Consider the following 19,671-nt stretch of genomic DNA (forward strand, 5'->3'; position numbering starts at 1 on the left):
CTGACGTCTAGTTCACTTTTCCAAAGACATGAATAAAGGCATTTAAATAATTAGATAGAGCAGGTGCATTGAAATAAAGTACTTCCCAAATTCGTAATGAAAAGCAACACATATTGTTTGTCTTTGAATATTCATCCAATACCTTTCCAAGTGCTGTACTGCCTTCAGAAGGGGTAATAAAACTAAAAATCCTTCTTGGTTTTACAACTATCTGAAAAAATCAAAATTGCACGATAGCTACAAACTAAGTATTTACTTCATTTGTAAAGTTAAACCCTGTCTTTGTTTTAGTGCGTGTAGCTACTGATATTGAACTGGTTAACGAATCAGAGAAATACAGCTCATTATACAAAATGTCCTTCTGGATGCATTTTCTTTCTTGCAAAATATTCTTTGTAGCATCTCCCCTCTATCCTTATATTTAGTTTGTCATGAGTTTTGGGAGTTTCTTCTCCCAAAACGCCAATAGATGCTACTGAATTCATAACGTTTTCCTGTTATGCGTATAATTTAAGAATTACTTTCCTTATATCCTTCTGTAATCTGCAGTAGGACCAAAAGGTATTTGGTTCTGATTTGCTTCATTATATTTAATGATAAAGTTAGGTTAGAATAGAAGTACATGAGCTATATAATAAGAATAAGATAAGTACATGAGCTGAAATTAAGATACACAGCTTCGTAATTGAAATGAAAATTGATCAAAAGCACGTAGAATATATTTTTGTAGAATACACGAAATACGCTACACTAGGCACCTATGGAGCCGCCTAGTTACGCATGTGTCTGTTTTTAGAAAAAGTTGATGTGAAAAAACTTCAATAAAATTCGCGTTCGCAAACTTTCGCAGAATATTTCTTCACAGATTGATAGTATATATATTACACTATGATGTGACATATATGAGACAACGCCACTCTACGCCACTTTTATAATGGCATCAAGTCAAAAATTAAAATTATGAAAATTTTCAGGAGGTTTCTTCAGTTATTATCGTATATTTTTGCATTTAATTAACTTAGCTCAAAATTTTTCATGTGCTTATAAAGCTGACTAAATATCCTTTATAAAATGTCTAAATTTATCAAAATCGGTTCATATTTGAAAAAGTTACAAAGGTTTAAAGTTTTCCAAAAAAGTGAAGATTTTTCTGCGTTTTTTTAACAAATCTCGACTTTGAGAGGTGTTTTCTAGAGAACCAGAACAGATAAAGAGCTCATATTTGGTATTTTTCTTAGTTTAACCCTTAGTATTAAAACCTATTATTTGGAATTGCGCTATTACAAAGTTGATTTTTTCTATTTCATCCCGGCAAATGCCCATTGTGCATTCGCAAGCTTTAGTCATACTATGTATGCTTCCTAATCCTTGAAATACTCGCTGAGTGTTGCGGCGAACGTACACCTTGCAGTATTATTGAATATCTTCGTCTGTTTCATATTTTTTCCCCTTAATGCTCCATAATTTTACTTCAGCTGCTCCATCGCGTATGAAAGCTTACACTAAAAGCCACGGTAGGATCACGATATGCAAAAAATGTTTCCTATCCTTCGCGCTTTTATTCCCGTTTCACTTTATTTTTTCTTGCTTCCATTTTGCCGCACTTTCTCCTGCTGCGTCATAATGCACTAAGTTTATGATTGTGCAAGCGTACCGAGCAATTTCTGGAAAAAGGATACAAGAGCTTCCCACCCAGTGTCCACCCCGAGCTGTGCGGACGGAAAGAAAACTTTTGCGGCTCGTTTTACGAATGGGAGGACATGCAGCTCGGAGAAGAGAACAGACAGACGATGCAAAGAGGACGTACACTAGCGTACCAGCGTACGTATCACTCTCATTAGAATACCGAGAATGCAATACGAGACAGTGAAATATGAGACCTCTCCATAACTGTGCATTGTGCAGCCGTCTACTGTTGCTGCCACTACGGGGACAAATTAAGCGGAAAAGTGAATTCTGTAATGAGGCCGGCAGCAAAACTGCACTTGCGTGGGATAAAAAGTTTCCAGGAGTTTTTCTACCTCTGTGTACGGAAGTAGGCAAGTGTACACCCGGACGGGAAAATTATTCAAACGCGACGTTGATGTGCTAAAGGTGCAGAATTGAGAGCGCTGCATCAAGATTTTGTATCAACTTGTTAATTAAATGTTTTATTTTACGTTTTACTATGAGTCACATGAGCGCGCTTGGGACCGCATAAAGCTGATGGGATTGCATTTAGCATGTAATGTTTGTACCATTTTGAATTAAATATTTTCTAAGCCATTTCAAGCAAGTTTCAACATACTTATTGCAATCCCAGAGAATATTATACCATCAATTAAAAACCATTATTTTTTCCTGTTTATTTGTTATTACTTATCTCCATTTAAACTTTCTTTTAACATAACCTTTGTTACATCGTTTTTATCTGCTTCCTAAACGACATACTCTCATCCGTTTCACCATTCCGCACCGGTTCAACCCGAAACCGAAAAAAGAATGCTGACTGACACAGAGACAGATAGTATCGGCTCGATTCAGCAACCTGCAGCCCCCGATCGAACACCAGCAGCAGGGACAAATCCTTTTCGAATCCGTGTCTTATGCACATCCCCCAGTGCCATTATATTATGATGGCCGTAATGAGCTCACCGCTTCCGAATAAATGTCGAATCGGGCAACCAGAACGTCGCAGATTATATCGATAATAATCATCCACTTTCCGCTCTGTGCTCCTCCCCAGGCCGCTGTGCGGCAGGCCGGAAAGAAGTTCATTAAACATTATTAGTTCGGTGTGACGCCGGGCGCACATCATATTTTTACCATTTGCCCTGTTTGGACGGGGGAAAAGGGCGATACACAACCCTCGCCAGTTAGAAAACCCATTTTTCCTCGATACCCGAATAATCTGCGGAGGGGTGCCAGAGTGTTGGGGGTGCGAGGATGATTGGTGGGTGAAAATGCGAAACGTATCCCTGTATCATTTCGTCGCCTTCTTATTGCTTCCGAGAAAGAAAATGTTCTTGTCATCCCTTTTTCTTTCTTTGCTTACCGTTTTCTTTACCATTTGTAAGCAAAAAACGGAAAAATAATGATCCCTTACTCGTGTGGCGCGTGTCCTTTTTTGGAGATTTCTCATATTTATCAACCTCGATCTATTAAGGGGGAAACATCCCCATTTTCCCGAGATTGTTATGTTGCTCTAAAATCGGTTGTAGCAAGCTTTATATGTTTTGTAGTCCATGGAAATTTTAAAAGGAAACGTGCAACGGAATAGCGCTTTTCCGGGCCTAGATCTATCTGCTACCCGGAAAAGTGGGTTTAAATATTTGTATTTTTGACTTTTCTTTCTTTTGCACATCAACAAAACTAGCAAGTTCCCAGATTGCCTTAACCATACTTATGAGCAACAGTAAATTTCACCAGATTTCTCATGCTAGAAGCATCTTAATTGCTTAACCCTCGCAGTACTACAACCTTCAATGCTCCGAGACGGGCGTAAAATCGATGAAATACTACACCAGTCAATAGGAAACGCAATGTTGCTTTGCCCAACCGAACGGCCGTTGACGTTTATCAGACAGCTCAAGTGCCACCCGAGTGTAGGGAGTCAAGTTTATTGATTTATCCGATTTTCCATTATGCATTCCGTTTGCCCACGGCTTCAGTTGAGGATTACTACCCTTCCGAGCGTCACATCTTTGCAAAAGCCTACGCACTGGGAATAGATTTTCCACCAGCCTACAATGCTAGATATGATCCTTCTCCCCAAGCCGCCGTCTGCTGCATCCTCCCTTTGACTCCCTGTCTACAAAATGGCTGACCTCGTAATCCAAACCTCGGCGGCAATTGGCATCGTATCGATTGTACGGTAAATATTTGAAATCATTCAATAACTGTCATCGGGTGGAGCACACTGGAGCAGGGGACGCCGACCTGGCGTTTGGTTTAATCGACAGTACCGATTTCGTAGACTTTGCTTTAAACGGTAGCATCGTGGCTTCGCCGCATATCTCATATTTCGTCACAAACATACACTCATAAAGAAAGCGGAAACGCAGTGAACGATTTCCTTAAAGCCGTTGGCGCTAACATCACTATGCTATCGTGTTGCTAGCATTAATCAATCTGCTTCCTGGGATGCGCGAGAGCTGTGCCGGTAGCGGCGATGAAGATGATACGAAAACACGGTCGCATGCTGCTGATCTAATTTCCCAGGGCAACGTAATAGGATTTGGTTCAGTTGGTCGTTTCGAGCTCGTTTAGTCGAATTGTCTACCACCGACTGACGGTTTAAGCAAACCGGAATCGTTCATTACTGGCTGGTGTGCAAGAGGTCGTTGCCGTTGCTCGCTCGCAAAAGGACGAGGAGCCGTGAGCCGGGGAAATGTTTTTCAAAGGACGGATACAAAAAAACATACACACATACATGCGCTCCGGTATTATATCCATCTAGATCGTTCTAATACAGGTTTCACCTAATTCAATGAAGCAGAAGACACGGCACACAGTTATGTAGCATCATCGGTCCTCCCCAGGAGAGTGAAGTAATACATGTTGATAAAAGCGAATTAATCCTGTCGCAATGTGTGTGTTAGTGATACGCATCCTTTGAACTTTCCGGATACATAAAGAAGAAAAATAAGGTTTCGTTTATAAGAACTACAAAAAAGCATTTGTAAGCTCATTGGAATAGCTTTCTTTTTTGTATGAGCTCTTATCAATCTTCCATCTACATTCGTTTCATTATTTCATCAAAAACAATTCATCAAACCGGTTTCAAAATATAGTTTAGAATAATATTATAACCAAAATCAAAGGGGGTCGTATACTGAATGCTTCATTCAGTGGCTTACGGTTATTGCAACCCTTTCGATGTCGTGAAGAACTGTTTGGCACAATCATCGTTTCATCTAAGGTTCAATTTTTCTGAAAAATAAGAAATTATAATTTTAAATTTGGTTTTGTTTTTTTTTTTTAAATTAAGCTGGTTGATTGAACAAATGCTTTAACCTGTAATTTAGATTGGACGAAACGCTGAACGGTTCATAGCTTCACAGTACCATAATTGGAGTATGAATATTGAGTATGTACTTTAGACGCAAATATACTTTCGTGTATTGGTATTTTAAGGCTTATATACCTACAAACAAAGATCATGTGTGGTGTTACCATGCGTATTTTCATGGCATATTGTAGTAGCGGTGTATATAAAACACATAGATGTCTTAAATACAAATGTTAAATTTATTGGTACTTTACTAATACATTTTATAATATGTATAAACTTATACATTTATGGCGGTCTAGATTGCAAATCGGTCTAGATTTTGAGGGCAATTATCGTATAGTTAGAACATTTTTTTTTATTCAGGACTGCCGTATTGCTTAGTATAGTTTGAACATATTACATTTCAAAATAAATGGGTGCATTAGGAGATAAATTTACACACACAGGTGTTTTAAATTTAAAAAAAATAGTAAAATTAAAAAGGAAAAACCTTTGTAAAGTAAAAGGAAAAACTGTGTAAACAATCATAACACATATCATAACCCATAATCGTTATCCTGGTGAGAAATATTTCTCACTTTTAGACACACCCAGACTCGCACACAAAAACAACATCGATACATTTACCCTGTATGGTGTAATTGTCCACCCATCATTCCCATTACTACATTAGACTCACTTAACATCTGTGCGACATCGAGTGGAATGTAAAATCATTGGGACCGCCACCAGCGCGGTTAAACGTGAAACAAGATGTTTCGCTTGGCGTAACGGTACCGCTCATCGATTTTCCCTTCAAGCAGCGCTCGTCAGGCGAGTGCGAAAAGAAATACCCCAGGAACCCTCCTGCATACAAACCAGCAGCCATCCCGTTTAATATCGTTAAAAGTCTTTTGTTCCCGGTTACCACGCCATTAAGCCGGATGGTGTTTGCTGCTGTTGTGTTCTCTCCCTTCGCCGGCTATTGTAGCCGCGCGCTGTACTAGTGCGGGGAAAAGAAGGTGCAAAAAAGAGACTGAGGGTGGATAAATAAATGTCCCATCACATCGTCGTTGTCGTTGTCAGCATTAATTATCCAATCGCAGAACGTTTCATAGCCAGCGACAGTTTTCATTTCCTTCGGCCGGTTTTTACCTCATCTTTCCGACGGCGGATGATGCTGGATGGATTGGATTGAAGTTTTCCTCGCTACGTAAAGAGCCTTTGCTTTCAACAGACGTCCGGACGCCGGCTAATGCTCGCATGAAAAGAGTTTTCCTGCTTTGATGAGTTGCCTTAAAAAAAAAGTGCTCTAGAATTGAAACCACTTTGGTGCGAGTTTCCATGAGCGTCCTTGTAAGTTTTCCCTTGCACTAACCATTTCGCGCACCTTTCGAATGTATCCTCGCCACGGTACAATATCAACTCACCTACATATATTCTGCTCCTGCTCTAACAGCTCGATGGCGGACGAAGTGTTTGCTTAGCTTTAATATTACTTTTCTAAGCTGCCCTCGGGGGAGGAAACCCCTCAATCAGGTCTCAAGATGCAATCTGAATCGACTATTGACCGGATCGGTGTGGGGTTGCAAATGCCCTACCCCTACGCAAGGTTGTAGAGCGAACAAAGGGATGGGGTATGACCGGAACGCGGCGGCGCTTTTTTTATTGCAAGATGTATCTACTTTTTTCCGGCACGGTATGCATGGGCGCCGTTGTCTGTTTGCTAAAGCTTGTTGGCTCTGGGCGGAAAATCCGTCCAGTTACAAACCTATCCTGCGCCGGTGGCAATGGTGGAAGTGTGGCGTGTGGCACTATTTACACAACAGTCTGTGATGCGCCCGCCGGAAGGCACGCTCGACTCGAGGTTCACTGCAAACCGTTTAAGGATCAAGCCATAGACAGGTTGCAAAACAGGCAAGGGCTCGGAATAAATCGACGAGGGTGTATCCGGCACCATTCGTAATCTCGATGTTCGAGTTTTTAGTCAACGTTTTACAGCTTGTTTAACAACCTGCCGTGATTTGACGCAACCAGTGCATGTTTAACCAGCAGAAGAGAAGCGAAATGTTTTGTTTTTTGTTCTAGAAACGTAGGGTTTATTATTTCTGATAGATGGTTAAACTATTAAATCTGATATATTTTACTATTTCACACTGAACTTGGTTGCTTATTAGTGCTTAGGATCTCCAGAATGAGTGTTTTTTAAGGGACTCAAAATTGAATGCTGGTATCAAGTAATTCCATATGATTTCCTTTGAAGTGCATCATAATAGAGAATGTCAATAGTGATGGCTACCAACGGTAATCGATTGTTAGAAGTGCTTTTGGTTTTGAGACTTAGTTCTTTGTAAGTCTACCGAGCTAAGCTTACTATGCCGAAGAAACTTGATTGTGCGCACTTCTTTTGTGGCTGTTATCAATACATCTATGCTTTTAAAATTAATATAAGTGAACCATTAGTCGTGTCAATGATGTAAATTAATGTTGAGTTCTAACTAACGTTTCGCAAATTTTACCAAGACATTTGGTAGTCAGGACAATTCAATTACTATTTTTAATCTACTATGCGCTTGGTAACACTATGCGCTAAGCACACGATGTTAAACTATCCTACAACAAAGGATATTGCAATTGCAGCACAGCTACAGTATGATAACATTTCAGTAAATAACGATGACAGATAACAAAAACAACTTCTTTCAGTAATAGTGAGGGTTATTAGTATAAGATGAATAGTAACACACCAAACACACACTTACAATTTTCGTAGCAATCAATTAAATGCCTTTTTTTACATTTATTTCCTCTCGGTTTCAGTTGACAGTCGAGCACCGAAGGAACCCTACTACGGTCGTGAAATAGGACATCTGACCAACTTCGGACACGGCATCAAGGTATGGTTAAAGAGATTTTTTTATAAACCTGCTACCGTAAGCGTAATGATCGCACGAGTTAAAGCATGTACCAACGCTTGAAAAGAAAAAAAAACAATTTGCTTAATGTGTTCTGCACTTTCATTCGCGATACCTTTGGGGTGCGTTTGTCTGATCCGTTTTTCTTTTTTTTTTTCATTGCTACCGTATATAGGGACAAGTGTTTGCCGTCGATGAATCGACGCTGTTTGTCAAAGGATTCGCCTACGATGGTAACGCACCGGATGCGTTCTTCTGGGTCGGTAATTCACCTCGCCCAAGCCCGGAAGGATTCATCATACCGTACCCGGAGGAATACAGCGGGCGGTAAGTTTTGTTTGTATTGATGGTTTTTACTTTCCCTTTTTTTTGTGAGTAATGGCATAGGGATACCTAATGTATTTTGATAAATATATGGCTGTTTTCTATACTTTTTAAATTGTCGAATTTAGCAGCAAAGCAATCGAATGTTTTACTTTACTCGTAAATGTCTTACACACAGCTCAAAACTGATTGCTCAATATTATGGGCACTATACTTAAACCCCGTGTGTGTGTGTTTTTTTCTATTTTAAACGAACGGTCTAAAAAGGCCATATTGCTGAAATAGGTGTTAGGATGATCTATTGTTTGACCACGACTTATGATTTCAATTTCAAATGTGTTTCTTTAAATCTGTGTTGCTTCAAATGAGGTGCACCAAAAATCGCTCACCTTCAATTTAGTTTCCGAATAAAGACCAGCCCCTTACAAAACGTGTCCACCCAGCAACGATATCTTAATTGGAACAGTTCTCGTCTCATCTTTCTGCTCAAATTAAAAATGAAAATAAACTCAACTCAGCTTTGCATCCCATTCAACGGCGCTGCCCTAGTATGCAACAGGGTGCGACGCTGGCACCCAGAAGAGCTGCGCATAAAATTCACATAAATTTTTATTTCTCTCACCACCAACCCCACCACCCTTACGGGAAGCTATTGCCACTGCAGGAGGAGTCACAAAATAAATGAACTTCCTGCAGGCGGGGCGCACCGACGGCACACTGTAAGGCTTCCGGTTTTTATCCACACGAGCGAAAGGATGAACACCATCATCCACCCGCCTGTGTTTGTTTGGACGGAGAAGTGTGTATATGTGTGTATATCTGTGAATCTTCACGCACGACTCCCCGTACTTTGAGCTGCTGGACGCCAGAGATTCTTCTCGGCCACCTGCCGTCCCGCACCCGGAGACGGAAGCGAGCGATAATAGCCCTGCATCCTATCTAATCTATTTTTATTTAGGGCTTTGGCCACAACCCCTCCGGAAGATGCTCACACTTTCTCTCTACCTCGCTTCGCTTCCACTCTCCGGCGCTACGCATTCATACCGGGTGTCAGACCGTGCGTTCCCTCTACGGTGGGATTTCGTTACGGGGGTTTTCCCCCGTACGAACAGCGTGCGCAAAGAATTTGAATCATTTACTAGAGATTAAGTACCTTAATGTTACCACACTAACATTTCGTCACGTTTTCGGCATTTGCCCAGGGAGTGGCGCGACCCAGCGTGAGAAGTATATTTCCGCAGATTAGCGTGAGGATTCTGTCTGCACATCTACCGCTTCTCGCCAGCCAGCCACCCAGCCAGATAAGTGTAGAATTGGAAGGAAGGGAGTTTGCAAAATTAAATATTCAACAAATGATCGGTACGTTTAATAAGTTAATTCAATTATATCGTGATAGTACCATGTTGGCACACCCAAACACGGACGTGCACGACGGAAGATGACATAATTTTAGAAGCGAACGAATTTTACCATTGTCAAACAAAATGATCAAGCTAAAGTTTTTAACCGTACGGCGTTTATGTCAGGCTGCTCTCTTTTAGTGCATCTTTGGCAGAACCTTGAACAGAACGTTTCTCCAAGAAGCCGTCTTCTTTGCGCTGTTTCATATCACAGTCGTTTGCTTTCAATGGTTTTGGAGCGTTTCCAAACAATTCAAATTGAGCGTAACTGCGGTGTCGTTTGCACATAGTGATGTCACCAGCAATTACTCACAGTACCCTCGGCCGCCCAATGTTCGACAGTATGTTGTCGCGGACAATTATTATGCATATTTCTCGCCTCATTGGAAGGGCTTCACTCTATCCGCCCTCTCCTTTCACGATGAGCGAACACATTTTAACCAGGGCAACCCTCGTCCGTGCCCATTTGGAAATGGCACAGTACCAAGCTTCTGCATAGGACGAAGTGGAAATGTCCCTCGAGGGCTTCCAAAAAACGCCCTACCTATGGTATGTACCTGTTCAAGTACCGCCTCAAAAAGTGTGCTCTGGCCCAGATGCCATAATTGAACATTTAATTGAAATGGATTATGATTGAGCAGAACGTTCAACCCGCTTACCTATTATTCGGAACAGTTTCCCTGTTTAATGTTTCGTTGCGTATCGTGAAACAGTGAAGCTTGTTGTTCTATGTATCGTTGTTCAAATCCATATTTTCTTACCAGTTTACCTAACTATGCCAACTGAACATTGAATTGAACAATACTCTTACTGGCTCGCATAATTAAAGCAATGCTCAATCGCAAAACTGATATTGAAACTCATTGCCATCGATTTAATTTACTTAGCAGATGCTAACCCTTCCGGTACAATTTTCATTAAATTTAATGAACTTGTTAAAAGATTATCGATTATCCCGTAGAATTACGAATGAGAACAATGCATTTTAATTTTGCAATTGGTTTTAAGTTTGCTAATGACGTCTGTGTGTATGAGTTAAAAGAATGATGATTGAGTTCGATTTTGTGTTAAATCTATCGGGTAACTTTTGGTATGGCATTCTTCCGCCTAAATGTAATTTTTTCGATCAAATACATTTTATTCAACTGTTTGCATAGCCACATACAAATAAACATACTTCTCGCATGTTGCTTTAAAGGAGATAGATGACTTAAAACAATGAAAAACATATGCCCTAAACGATCCCATTATTGAAAGGAATATTTATTGCTTCTAAAACCAATGTTTGAGTTTGAAAGTTAATTCACTACAACCATATCGTTCCTAGCAGTTCCAGCTTCGAAAATTCAGAGCTGGAAGGGAGTACTCCAGTCGTGGTACGGCTGGAACGGCTGGTATACGCTCAGCTGCTTCAAAAAACCCTAAAACTAAGCCACGAAATTGTAATGTAATTCCGCTGCTACTCTCGATTGTAGATTGATTCACTCTGCTAGACTGCAGAGACGACACTTTCTGTTCCCGTTTTTCCATCCATCCTTTCTTGGGCTGGATCGTGGTTTCTGTTTGGATGACGGTAAAGAGCTGCGTAAGTGTCTCGAGCTACTGAAAATCTGCGAAGGCTCAATAGCGACTGTGAAGAGTGGAAATTGTTATACACTGCACACCGGGCCAGCGTAACCGACATTTGTGACTGTGTTTTGCGTTATCCCCTTTTCTGAATCGTCCCTTGCAGGGGTGTTTTTACTTTGTTCCTTGTGCGTGTGGATTGTTGGTGGTCTTCTGATAAGTGATTACGTGTAAAAGGATTTGTTTTATCGATCCAGGATGAAATGTGCCCGGTTTTTAGGGGAAACTCACTTGGGCAGATTGCTGACGGAAAGGGGAAACTGCGAGAATAAATTGAACCAGCTTACCGCGGACGAATAAAAAGAAAGGTCTAACTGTTACGAGTGGGAGTAGTTTTGAACCAGGAATTGGATTTTGTTGATTGTCTTTCTTTTATTCCATTCCTTGCTTGGTGGATCAGCGGAGTATCGACAAATAAACATGCTTGTTTATCCCCATAGTCGCGCATAAGTGTAAGTTTTCCAAACCGAACAATAAATAGTAAGCTGTACATTAAAACATGATAAACGTAATAATTGGCAGCAAATAGATTGGATAGGCTGTAGGGAATTGAACAATGTTGCTGAACATTATTGGTATGGAGTTGGTGTTTTTGCTCTTTCCCCCATACATATCCGATCATACAACAAACTCTGTGCTTTATAATGAACTCAGAATAATATTTCCATATACATATTTTTGTCCAAGCAGTTAAAAGGCATGACGTTGAAAACAAGCAACCTTCATACCCCGTACAACCCAATTACAAACGTGAAAACGGAAGCCGAATCCGACTTTTAATAAAATCATAGAAAAAACTACAAAATAAATTACTTCAACTCTATTATTTGCCAATGATTTGATGATAACCTTTCGTTGCATTGATGAGATTATGTGACATCGCTAGAAAAAAAATCGTGTCGCACTTCACATATACCCAGTACAGCATTAACTTCTCATAATAGTTTCATTAACGAAACAGATAATATTCCCCTAAAACAAAACCCGAGGCGTTGCGAAGCCTGGAACGTGCTTTTTGACGTTTTTTGGCACGCGTGCCAGATAAATATTCATCCGCACCAGAACACGCGTTGGTTGGTTGTCGGCTTTCTATCCCATTGTTCAGCGACCTCCATTTTCCTGACAACAACCATCCATCTACCAGGGAGCATAGCTAAACGGCACAGGATGAGGAATGCGATCGATTTTGAAGAAAATGCTTAGAAAAGTATAAGGCACACCCTGCCACCACGTTTTTTTGGTGAAACGTTTTGCAAACCGACAATCCGTGTACCGTATGCCCCACTACCACATAGTACAATGGTTATCAGTATACTGGTCCTCTACTCGCACGCACGTATACTTAGTTGCTCCTAACAGACAGAATGAGAAAGAGAGAGAAAGAGAGACAGAGGGTAAGAATGTGTGAGAGAGCCTATACTGAATTACTCGAATGTCGCCAACGCACGTGAGAATTTAGGGAGAAACAGGCCATAGTAGGTGTACCCGGGGCGACAAAATCAGGCGTCTCCGATATTGAAACGCCTAATGCACTTCATTGTTGACGCCACGTGGCCGTTTCATAATGAAAATTCATTTTAAATTATTATTGTCGCTACGTACTACTACATTTTCCTCCACTTATCCCGTATTTTGCCACTCCTCCTCTCCTGTCCTCCTCCCCGTGAACAATCTCCGACTACCGACTTCCGGTTGCTTCTTCCGGAACCGTGTGCGAGGGTGTCGGTGCGTTCCGTCTTTTTGGCACTATGTGAGCATTGACAGTGACATCGTGCGTATCCTTGCCCACGTCGACAGCACGTTCACTGGGGGGAAAAAAGCAGTTCATTTCCCTCGTTTGCCGTTGCTGTGTTATGTGGTCTTGCTGGCAGGAAATGGGTGGCCTCTCCGTGGCGTGTACGTGGCGTGTACGGGTTTAATGCACTTCCACACGTTCGGCACATCATTAATAATTGTAGCGAAAGAATCGAAACTCGGCGTTGATAGACAGCATGTACCACTTTATCGGCCAGTGAGGCGGGTTTTTACCATTACCGATGCTGAACTGTCAATGTCGGTCAGCTTTGCGACAACGGTTCAGGTGGAAGGTATGATTGTGTACAGATTTTACTTCAGCCGACATCATCGGCCACCAACGGACCCAGATCAAACGGTAATGGATTGAAGTCATTTTTTCTTCACCACTTTTATGTATACCTTTGCGTCATGTTCTGTCATTAGGAGTTTTTTTCTTGTGTGCATGACATGATAGCAATATGATTCAACCTGTCAGGGCGATGAATTATGTGCATTTAAACAAGTCATTTTAGTGCGAATCATGAGTAAATATAAGCTTTGTTGCTGTGATAAAATTTCAAATCAATATGTTGCTGATCATGGTACATCACATCGAATGACTTTATGCGATTAAATCCATTATAAACTCCAAAGTTCTTTAGTCATAGCATGTCTCTATTCTATATCAGCAATGGCAACACACAATTTATCAAGAACAATAGGAATACCGCTTTTTTATTTCTTATACTGATTTATATTTATATTTATATTTTTTATATTTTTATATTTTTATATTTTTTTTATATTTTATATACTGATTTGAAAAGTCGGTTGGTCTGTCTTTCTATCTCCGTAAACAATTGTACCGCTATGTGGTTCAATTGATTAATAAAACCATTATATTTGACCATAAGCTATTAGGTGTTGCCCTAGATTGGTTATTCATCATCTGTGATATATAAGTTACATCGTTAGACACCAATTTCTGTGTTCGTGTTAGGCTGTTAGGCTTAGTAAATCGCCATTCAAAAACAATAACAGAAATGTATTGTCTTTAGTTCCAGTATTTGTCATTTATCCGGTCAGTACTGGAGTAGTTATTCCGTGCTGTGGTGTCCCTACTCTTTGTTCTAGATTAATGAACTAGAATATGTTAAAGAAACACATATCCGACGAATTCTTTAAAACTCGCCGTGATAAGATGCTACTTACTGCAAATAGTGTATAATTTTAGGCATTCAATCTCTAAAACAACATCACATGGTTTTCCGAGTGTCTTTATGACTAAAACCCCAACATATAATACTGGATCGTGTATTATTTTGCTTCCTAAATTCTCCCTTTCCTCTCATTAAATCTATGTTTTAGGGCACCAACTCAAATGTTAGAAAACAACCAGTTTTTGATCAAATTTAGATCCATTTGCAATTGATGACAAGTTAATCGAGTTTAGTCAAATAAAAACAATTCACTTCCATTACACAGTGACGCGAATTGTCAGGGAAGGGGTAGAGTTTAATCTTTCAACACAAATATTAAAACACAGTAAATCAGTGTAATAACCCTTTGAACATGTTGCATGTTTACAATATAAACAGTAAATGCATAAATACCCTCACACACATACACACGCACTCTCCCATACACCCATCAACGAGACAGAGCTTCGAGCGGTCGACTCGTCTGTTTTCATGGTTATCATTTGATTGTGCCAATCATTTTACGTTCATCAAATTATGCTCGTCAAACAATCGGCACTGGATTTAGGCAGTGGCAGTCCCTTACCCCCGGCTTGCGGGCCAACACGCCACCGTAACACCATGCCAACGGTAAACCCTCGCGCACTCTCGAGTGCAAATGCTACCGTGCAGAGTCCACCCTGTGAACAATGTGTCGCTTCCCCCTTGTCGTTTGTGTGCTGTTGAAAATCCGGAACCGTCAGCATATGAATTCATCAAAGCATATTACCCATGGAGAATACAATAAAGCCTAGGGATGGCTCGACAACACGCTAGTAGAGGTGTCTGGGGAGAGGAGGAGGGGCAGCTGCCGTGCTCCTGTTGCCTTCGATCAAGTTTCCCTCAACGCTCCCTCGACACTTGTGACTTCCTTTCGCTGTGGACGCAAGGATAACGAACAGATTGCTGGGAAATCCACTTGCTCAGCCCAGTTCCACTCCGTTTTGCTCCCTTTTGTATGCTGCGTGATGCTGTTGTGATTCTTTCCAAAGAGCTTAACAAGAAAACGAGAATTGGAAGGGGAGGTTGAGTGCGTTGTGTGTGGGGTAGCAGAACGAGGAAAAGAAAAAAAAACTGATTCTTCCCCTTAAAAAAAACGTTCCACGATAGATACGGCTTAGAATGCCCCAGCTCAGTCTCCCGGGGTAGGACATGCGTGCGAAATCATTGTCCACCCTCACCACCTTCTCCATTCTCCGTCACAACAACCAGTCCGGGAAAGGCAAACACACCACATTCTCACTCGTCGAAACAAAACCCAGGCACGGAATCATGCCGAGCGCATCCCACCGCGCTGAAGTTCTAACCTCAAAACCCGAAAACCATTGCCGTCGGCAGGAGTCGGCACCCGGCAGTCCACGGCACCATGATGAAGTCATGAAAATCTGCACATTCTTGGCGGGCGGGCTAGAGAAACGACTGTAAGGGCTGTAAAAAGGGGTAAGGGAGCTTGGTATGATGGTTTGCTTCATGCTTGGTTTGTCACTCGATTCGGTAAATCCCTGTGTCCTTGGTAAAACCAAACGATCTCGTCTTCGTGCTTTCCGTTTTATTTCCCCAGCGTTTGGAGCACCGTAGGGGGGGGGGCAAAAAAGGCGGTGTACTGCCGGTTTGCCAGCTTCAAAGTTGCTTTGTGCCCGAGGTTTGGTTGCTCGGTGCTCGCAAAAGAAATTTTTCTCAACAAAGTTAAAACCCGAACAGTATGTTGCGGATACTTTCGTTCGGGAAAGAAAATGAACCAGAAAGCGAACAAAAAAAAGCAACAAACCCATCCCACACCACCCAACGGACCCAAGTTATGGACCAACACTGGACGCACTACTGGAAAGTGACCTGAAAAACTGTCGCTACTGCTTCTTTTCGAACGGCGTTTCGTTTTGAACGAATCGGCAGAAATACAAATTTCCCTGATCTTCTGCCCTTTTTCCTATCCCCGAGCTGTTACGAGCAGTGGAAAGCGATAGTAGCAAAATGATTCACATTTTTCGTCCCTGTCGTCCCTGCCGTCCCCGTTTTGCTCGGTTTGTCCATTTTCGCTTCCCCCGCCGCTTCCCTAATTCGAGAAGGGGAAGGGATGGCACGAGACCCCCGCTCTGCACGGCAATCTGCACGGGAAACAAGCATAACGAATTATATATCTTAGATTACACCTCATTAAATAATGATCGATTAAGGGCGCATGCGACATCGGACACCGAAACCGCAACCGGAGGGAATGGGAGCGCGGGTTGAACCATCGCAGTGGCAGACGAGAAGGTAATGTTTGACGGAGAGGAAAGAACCAAAACGGCAAGCAAAAAAAAAAACACAACGGTGGCGCTGCTGTGCAAACGGTTGTGTGGAATTTGTATCAGTTTTCATAAAGCACAATGATGTTGCTGTGTAACCTGACCTCGAAGTTTGGGCGGAGATGGCGCACATAAACACTACTAAAACAGCAACACAAAACAATAGGTGACGATGGTGCGAGGGGAAATGAAACTCGAGCGCACAAAAACGCGCAATAAAACCGGCAATTGGCATCGGGAAAATCTGGTCCGGGAAAGTGATGGGGCGAGTGGAGCTGGAGCGAGGCGCAAATCGCATATCACGCTCATCGATTTCATGCTCATGGAGTGGAGGGTGAATGTCATCAGCATAAAAATGTAAACGTGCATAAATATGGATGATAACGTTTGTGCGGGACGATGCCTGCGGCCGGACAACGATGTGAAGGCCAGGCCAGGAACCGTTGGTCAGGGTAAACCTCATTTTCCAGACGCTGAGATTACTTATACATGCTTTGTATTGGGAACATGCTAAGAATGGATTGTCAAAGGGTAACAATTGCGATATATTCAAACAGAAAGATGGTATTAAATGAATGTTTTGAAAGTTCTTGCCACCGACATGTTTTCCAGAGGAAAGTGTTAAAAATATGAAAACATTTGATTGGAGTTTAGGTTTAGCGTTCTTTATTTTGATTCTCGTTCTGAATCAAGCACAAATAGATATACTCTTTGAAATTATTTGCTCGGTAGACCAGCTTTTACACCATCTTTCACCAATTCGTTCTCAAACATTTGCAAGTTAACGTTCTTTGTAGTTGTTATTTGCAAAAAGAACATTTGGTATTACTTTTTTTAAACCTTTTAAGATTTTAAAGCTCAACAATTGCATTTAACATAACTTTCTACATCAAAACTATGGTAAAATTTACAATTTTTGTTTTTCTACGAGGCTGCTTCTTTTTTAATATTTTACTAACACCTAAAAAGTTTTCAACAAAATGTTTATTATTTAAACATTTAATATTCTTTGAGCATTGAACATCGAGAGATTCGACAACAAATACATTTTGTAGATACTATTCTTCTCCAGTTGAGTTGTAAAACTGGACATTCAAAAGATGCATAAGAGAACTAAGCAAATTCCTTTGGATTGACATTCTTACTTTATTGTGTATTTTCAGAGAGCCGCCGGTGTTGCAGCAACATACCAATACGGACATTATCCTTAAGTTACCGATGGGAAAGCGCATACGGGACATTCGATGGCTTTCGGTTTGGTGTCGTCGATTTACGGTATGTTTTAAAATCCTTAAAAAACAATATTTATCTAAAACTTTTCAATATTTGTATAAGAACTACAAAACAAAACCTTTAAATAATTAAATTGCGTATTTTTAAGTACAGATACATCCATAAATGCGGTCAACATAATTTGGCTGCCAATAAAATTTAAACCACAGCATAGTAAAACAAATGTTTTTTACATTTTGATGATTTTATTTTGCAACATTCCGTATTATTTGATAAGTACTTTGAAGGTATTTTGTTTTGATAGTATTAATGTACAGTATATTCCCGAGTTATGCGGTTCTCGACTTACGCGGGTTCAAATCAGTTCAATTCAAATCAGTACAATTTGCTTCAAGAATTCTCCAATGCAGTATAAATTGCATTGTTGGTAATAAATTTAATCCACATACAAGCGAAAAATATCAGAATGTTCTTCACGAATCGTATCAAATAAATGATAAAGTGTATAAAAGTTTTAATTCTAAATCTAAATTTAATAGAAAAATACCGAGTACCCAATTGTATTTTGGTCGAACACCGCGAAATTCGAATTACGCGGATATTTGAGTTACGCGTATCCATCGGGAACGCACAAACCGCGTAACTCGGGAACAGACTGTATGAGAAAATTCTATAAGTAATGGATAAGATTTTTATTTAGTTTTTTATTTAATTATGTTATTAATATGTTTGATAAAACTCTTGATTTTGACCAAACATTTGACTGTGGCATGTTTATTTATTTAATTAAAAAAAAATATATTTAAAATGTGATCCGGGTGTTTCAGGAGAATGCACAATTCTATTGTTAAACCTACAGTAAACAATAAAATTACATTGAATTGAATTGAACATACTGTCAGTCTTTCAAACATAGTCAACAGTCTATCAGACTTTAACTCAAACAGTTGCGGATCAGATGGCATCATAATACTACGATACCGTTTAATCATTTCCTGATGTTAGAGGTAAAATTTTGTACCCATACCTTCTGGTACTATTTAAAATTATTGACACAACCATATCCAGTATTTGATAATGATATATTTATCTCAAAGAACATTTTCTATTTAAACAGTCGCACTGTCTCCAGCTCAAATTTACTGTTTACCAAATTTACCTTGTTAAATATGACATTGTACTACACGAGAAGAAAAGCAATTGATAGATCAAAGAACAGAGCGAGTTCAGAAGTATAATTTTAAATTCTTTTCTGCGAACTTATATTGTATCGCATTACACAGGATTCATTGCCCACCAGTATGCTATTAATGTTTATTAAAATCATGAAATTTAAATATTCAATTGCGTTGCTTTGAAAATCGTACCACTTTTGATGAAAAAAAATAATAATGGTCATTTAAATGTGAAAATTTATGAGTTCATGAAACAAATGAAGTTTTGCAGCTGGATTAATGCCAAAATCATCAGTCAAAATCATTAAAATAAATTATGTTTTCGTATTTCTGATAGCCCTTAACACATGTCATATGTGTTCTCGTTTACCTCACAGAACCTACACTTTTTCAACATTTATCGGCTTAAATACAACACGTGCCTTGTAAATTGTACCATCGCTCTATATATATATAACGCAAATAGAACGCTTATAATAATTTCCGGCTATCATTAGCATCATTTACGCACACAAAACTGTCTCTTTGATCTGTGACGGTGAAATGTTTGATATTTTACAGTTCCCGGTAAGGAAGCCCCGTGCTATCGGTTTTAATCGTTCGCGTCACCACGGTTACAGGAAATGGATTGAAAGTAGTAATTCACTCAATCGAATCGACAGATGAAAAAAAAGCCACATCAATGTCACCAGAGTGCCCTTCCACCAAACCGACACGGTATTTT

The 19,671-nt window shown here is 40.2% G+C and overlaps 1 protein-coding gene across 2 annotated transcripts in view; it reads left to right on the top strand.

Annotated features, from left to right (window-relative positions):
- LOC120949219 (protein Skeletor, isoforms B/C) overlaps window positions 1-19,671 on the top strand; it is a 36,570-nt gene that overhangs the window by 8,044 nt on the left and 8,855 nt on the right. For both annotated transcript variants that reach the window (XM_049605467.1, XM_049605466.1), the window contains 3 exons: window positions 7,793-7,869; window positions 8,063-8,214; window positions 17,703-17,814. In XM_049605467.1, the coding sequence (XP_049461424.1) occupies window positions 7,793-7,869; window positions 8,063-8,214; window positions 17,703-17,814 (341 nt within the window). The remainder of the gene's footprint in view (window positions 1-7,792; window positions 7,870-8,062; window positions 8,215-17,702; window positions 17,815-19,671) is intronic.

Source organism: Anopheles coluzzii, chromosome 2 (genome assembly GCF_943734685.1).
Source record: "Anopheles coluzzii chromosome 2, AcolN3, whole genome shotgun sequence".
Classification (NCBI taxonomy): Eukaryota; Metazoa; Arthropoda; class Insecta; order Diptera; family Culicidae; genus Anopheles; species Anopheles coluzzii.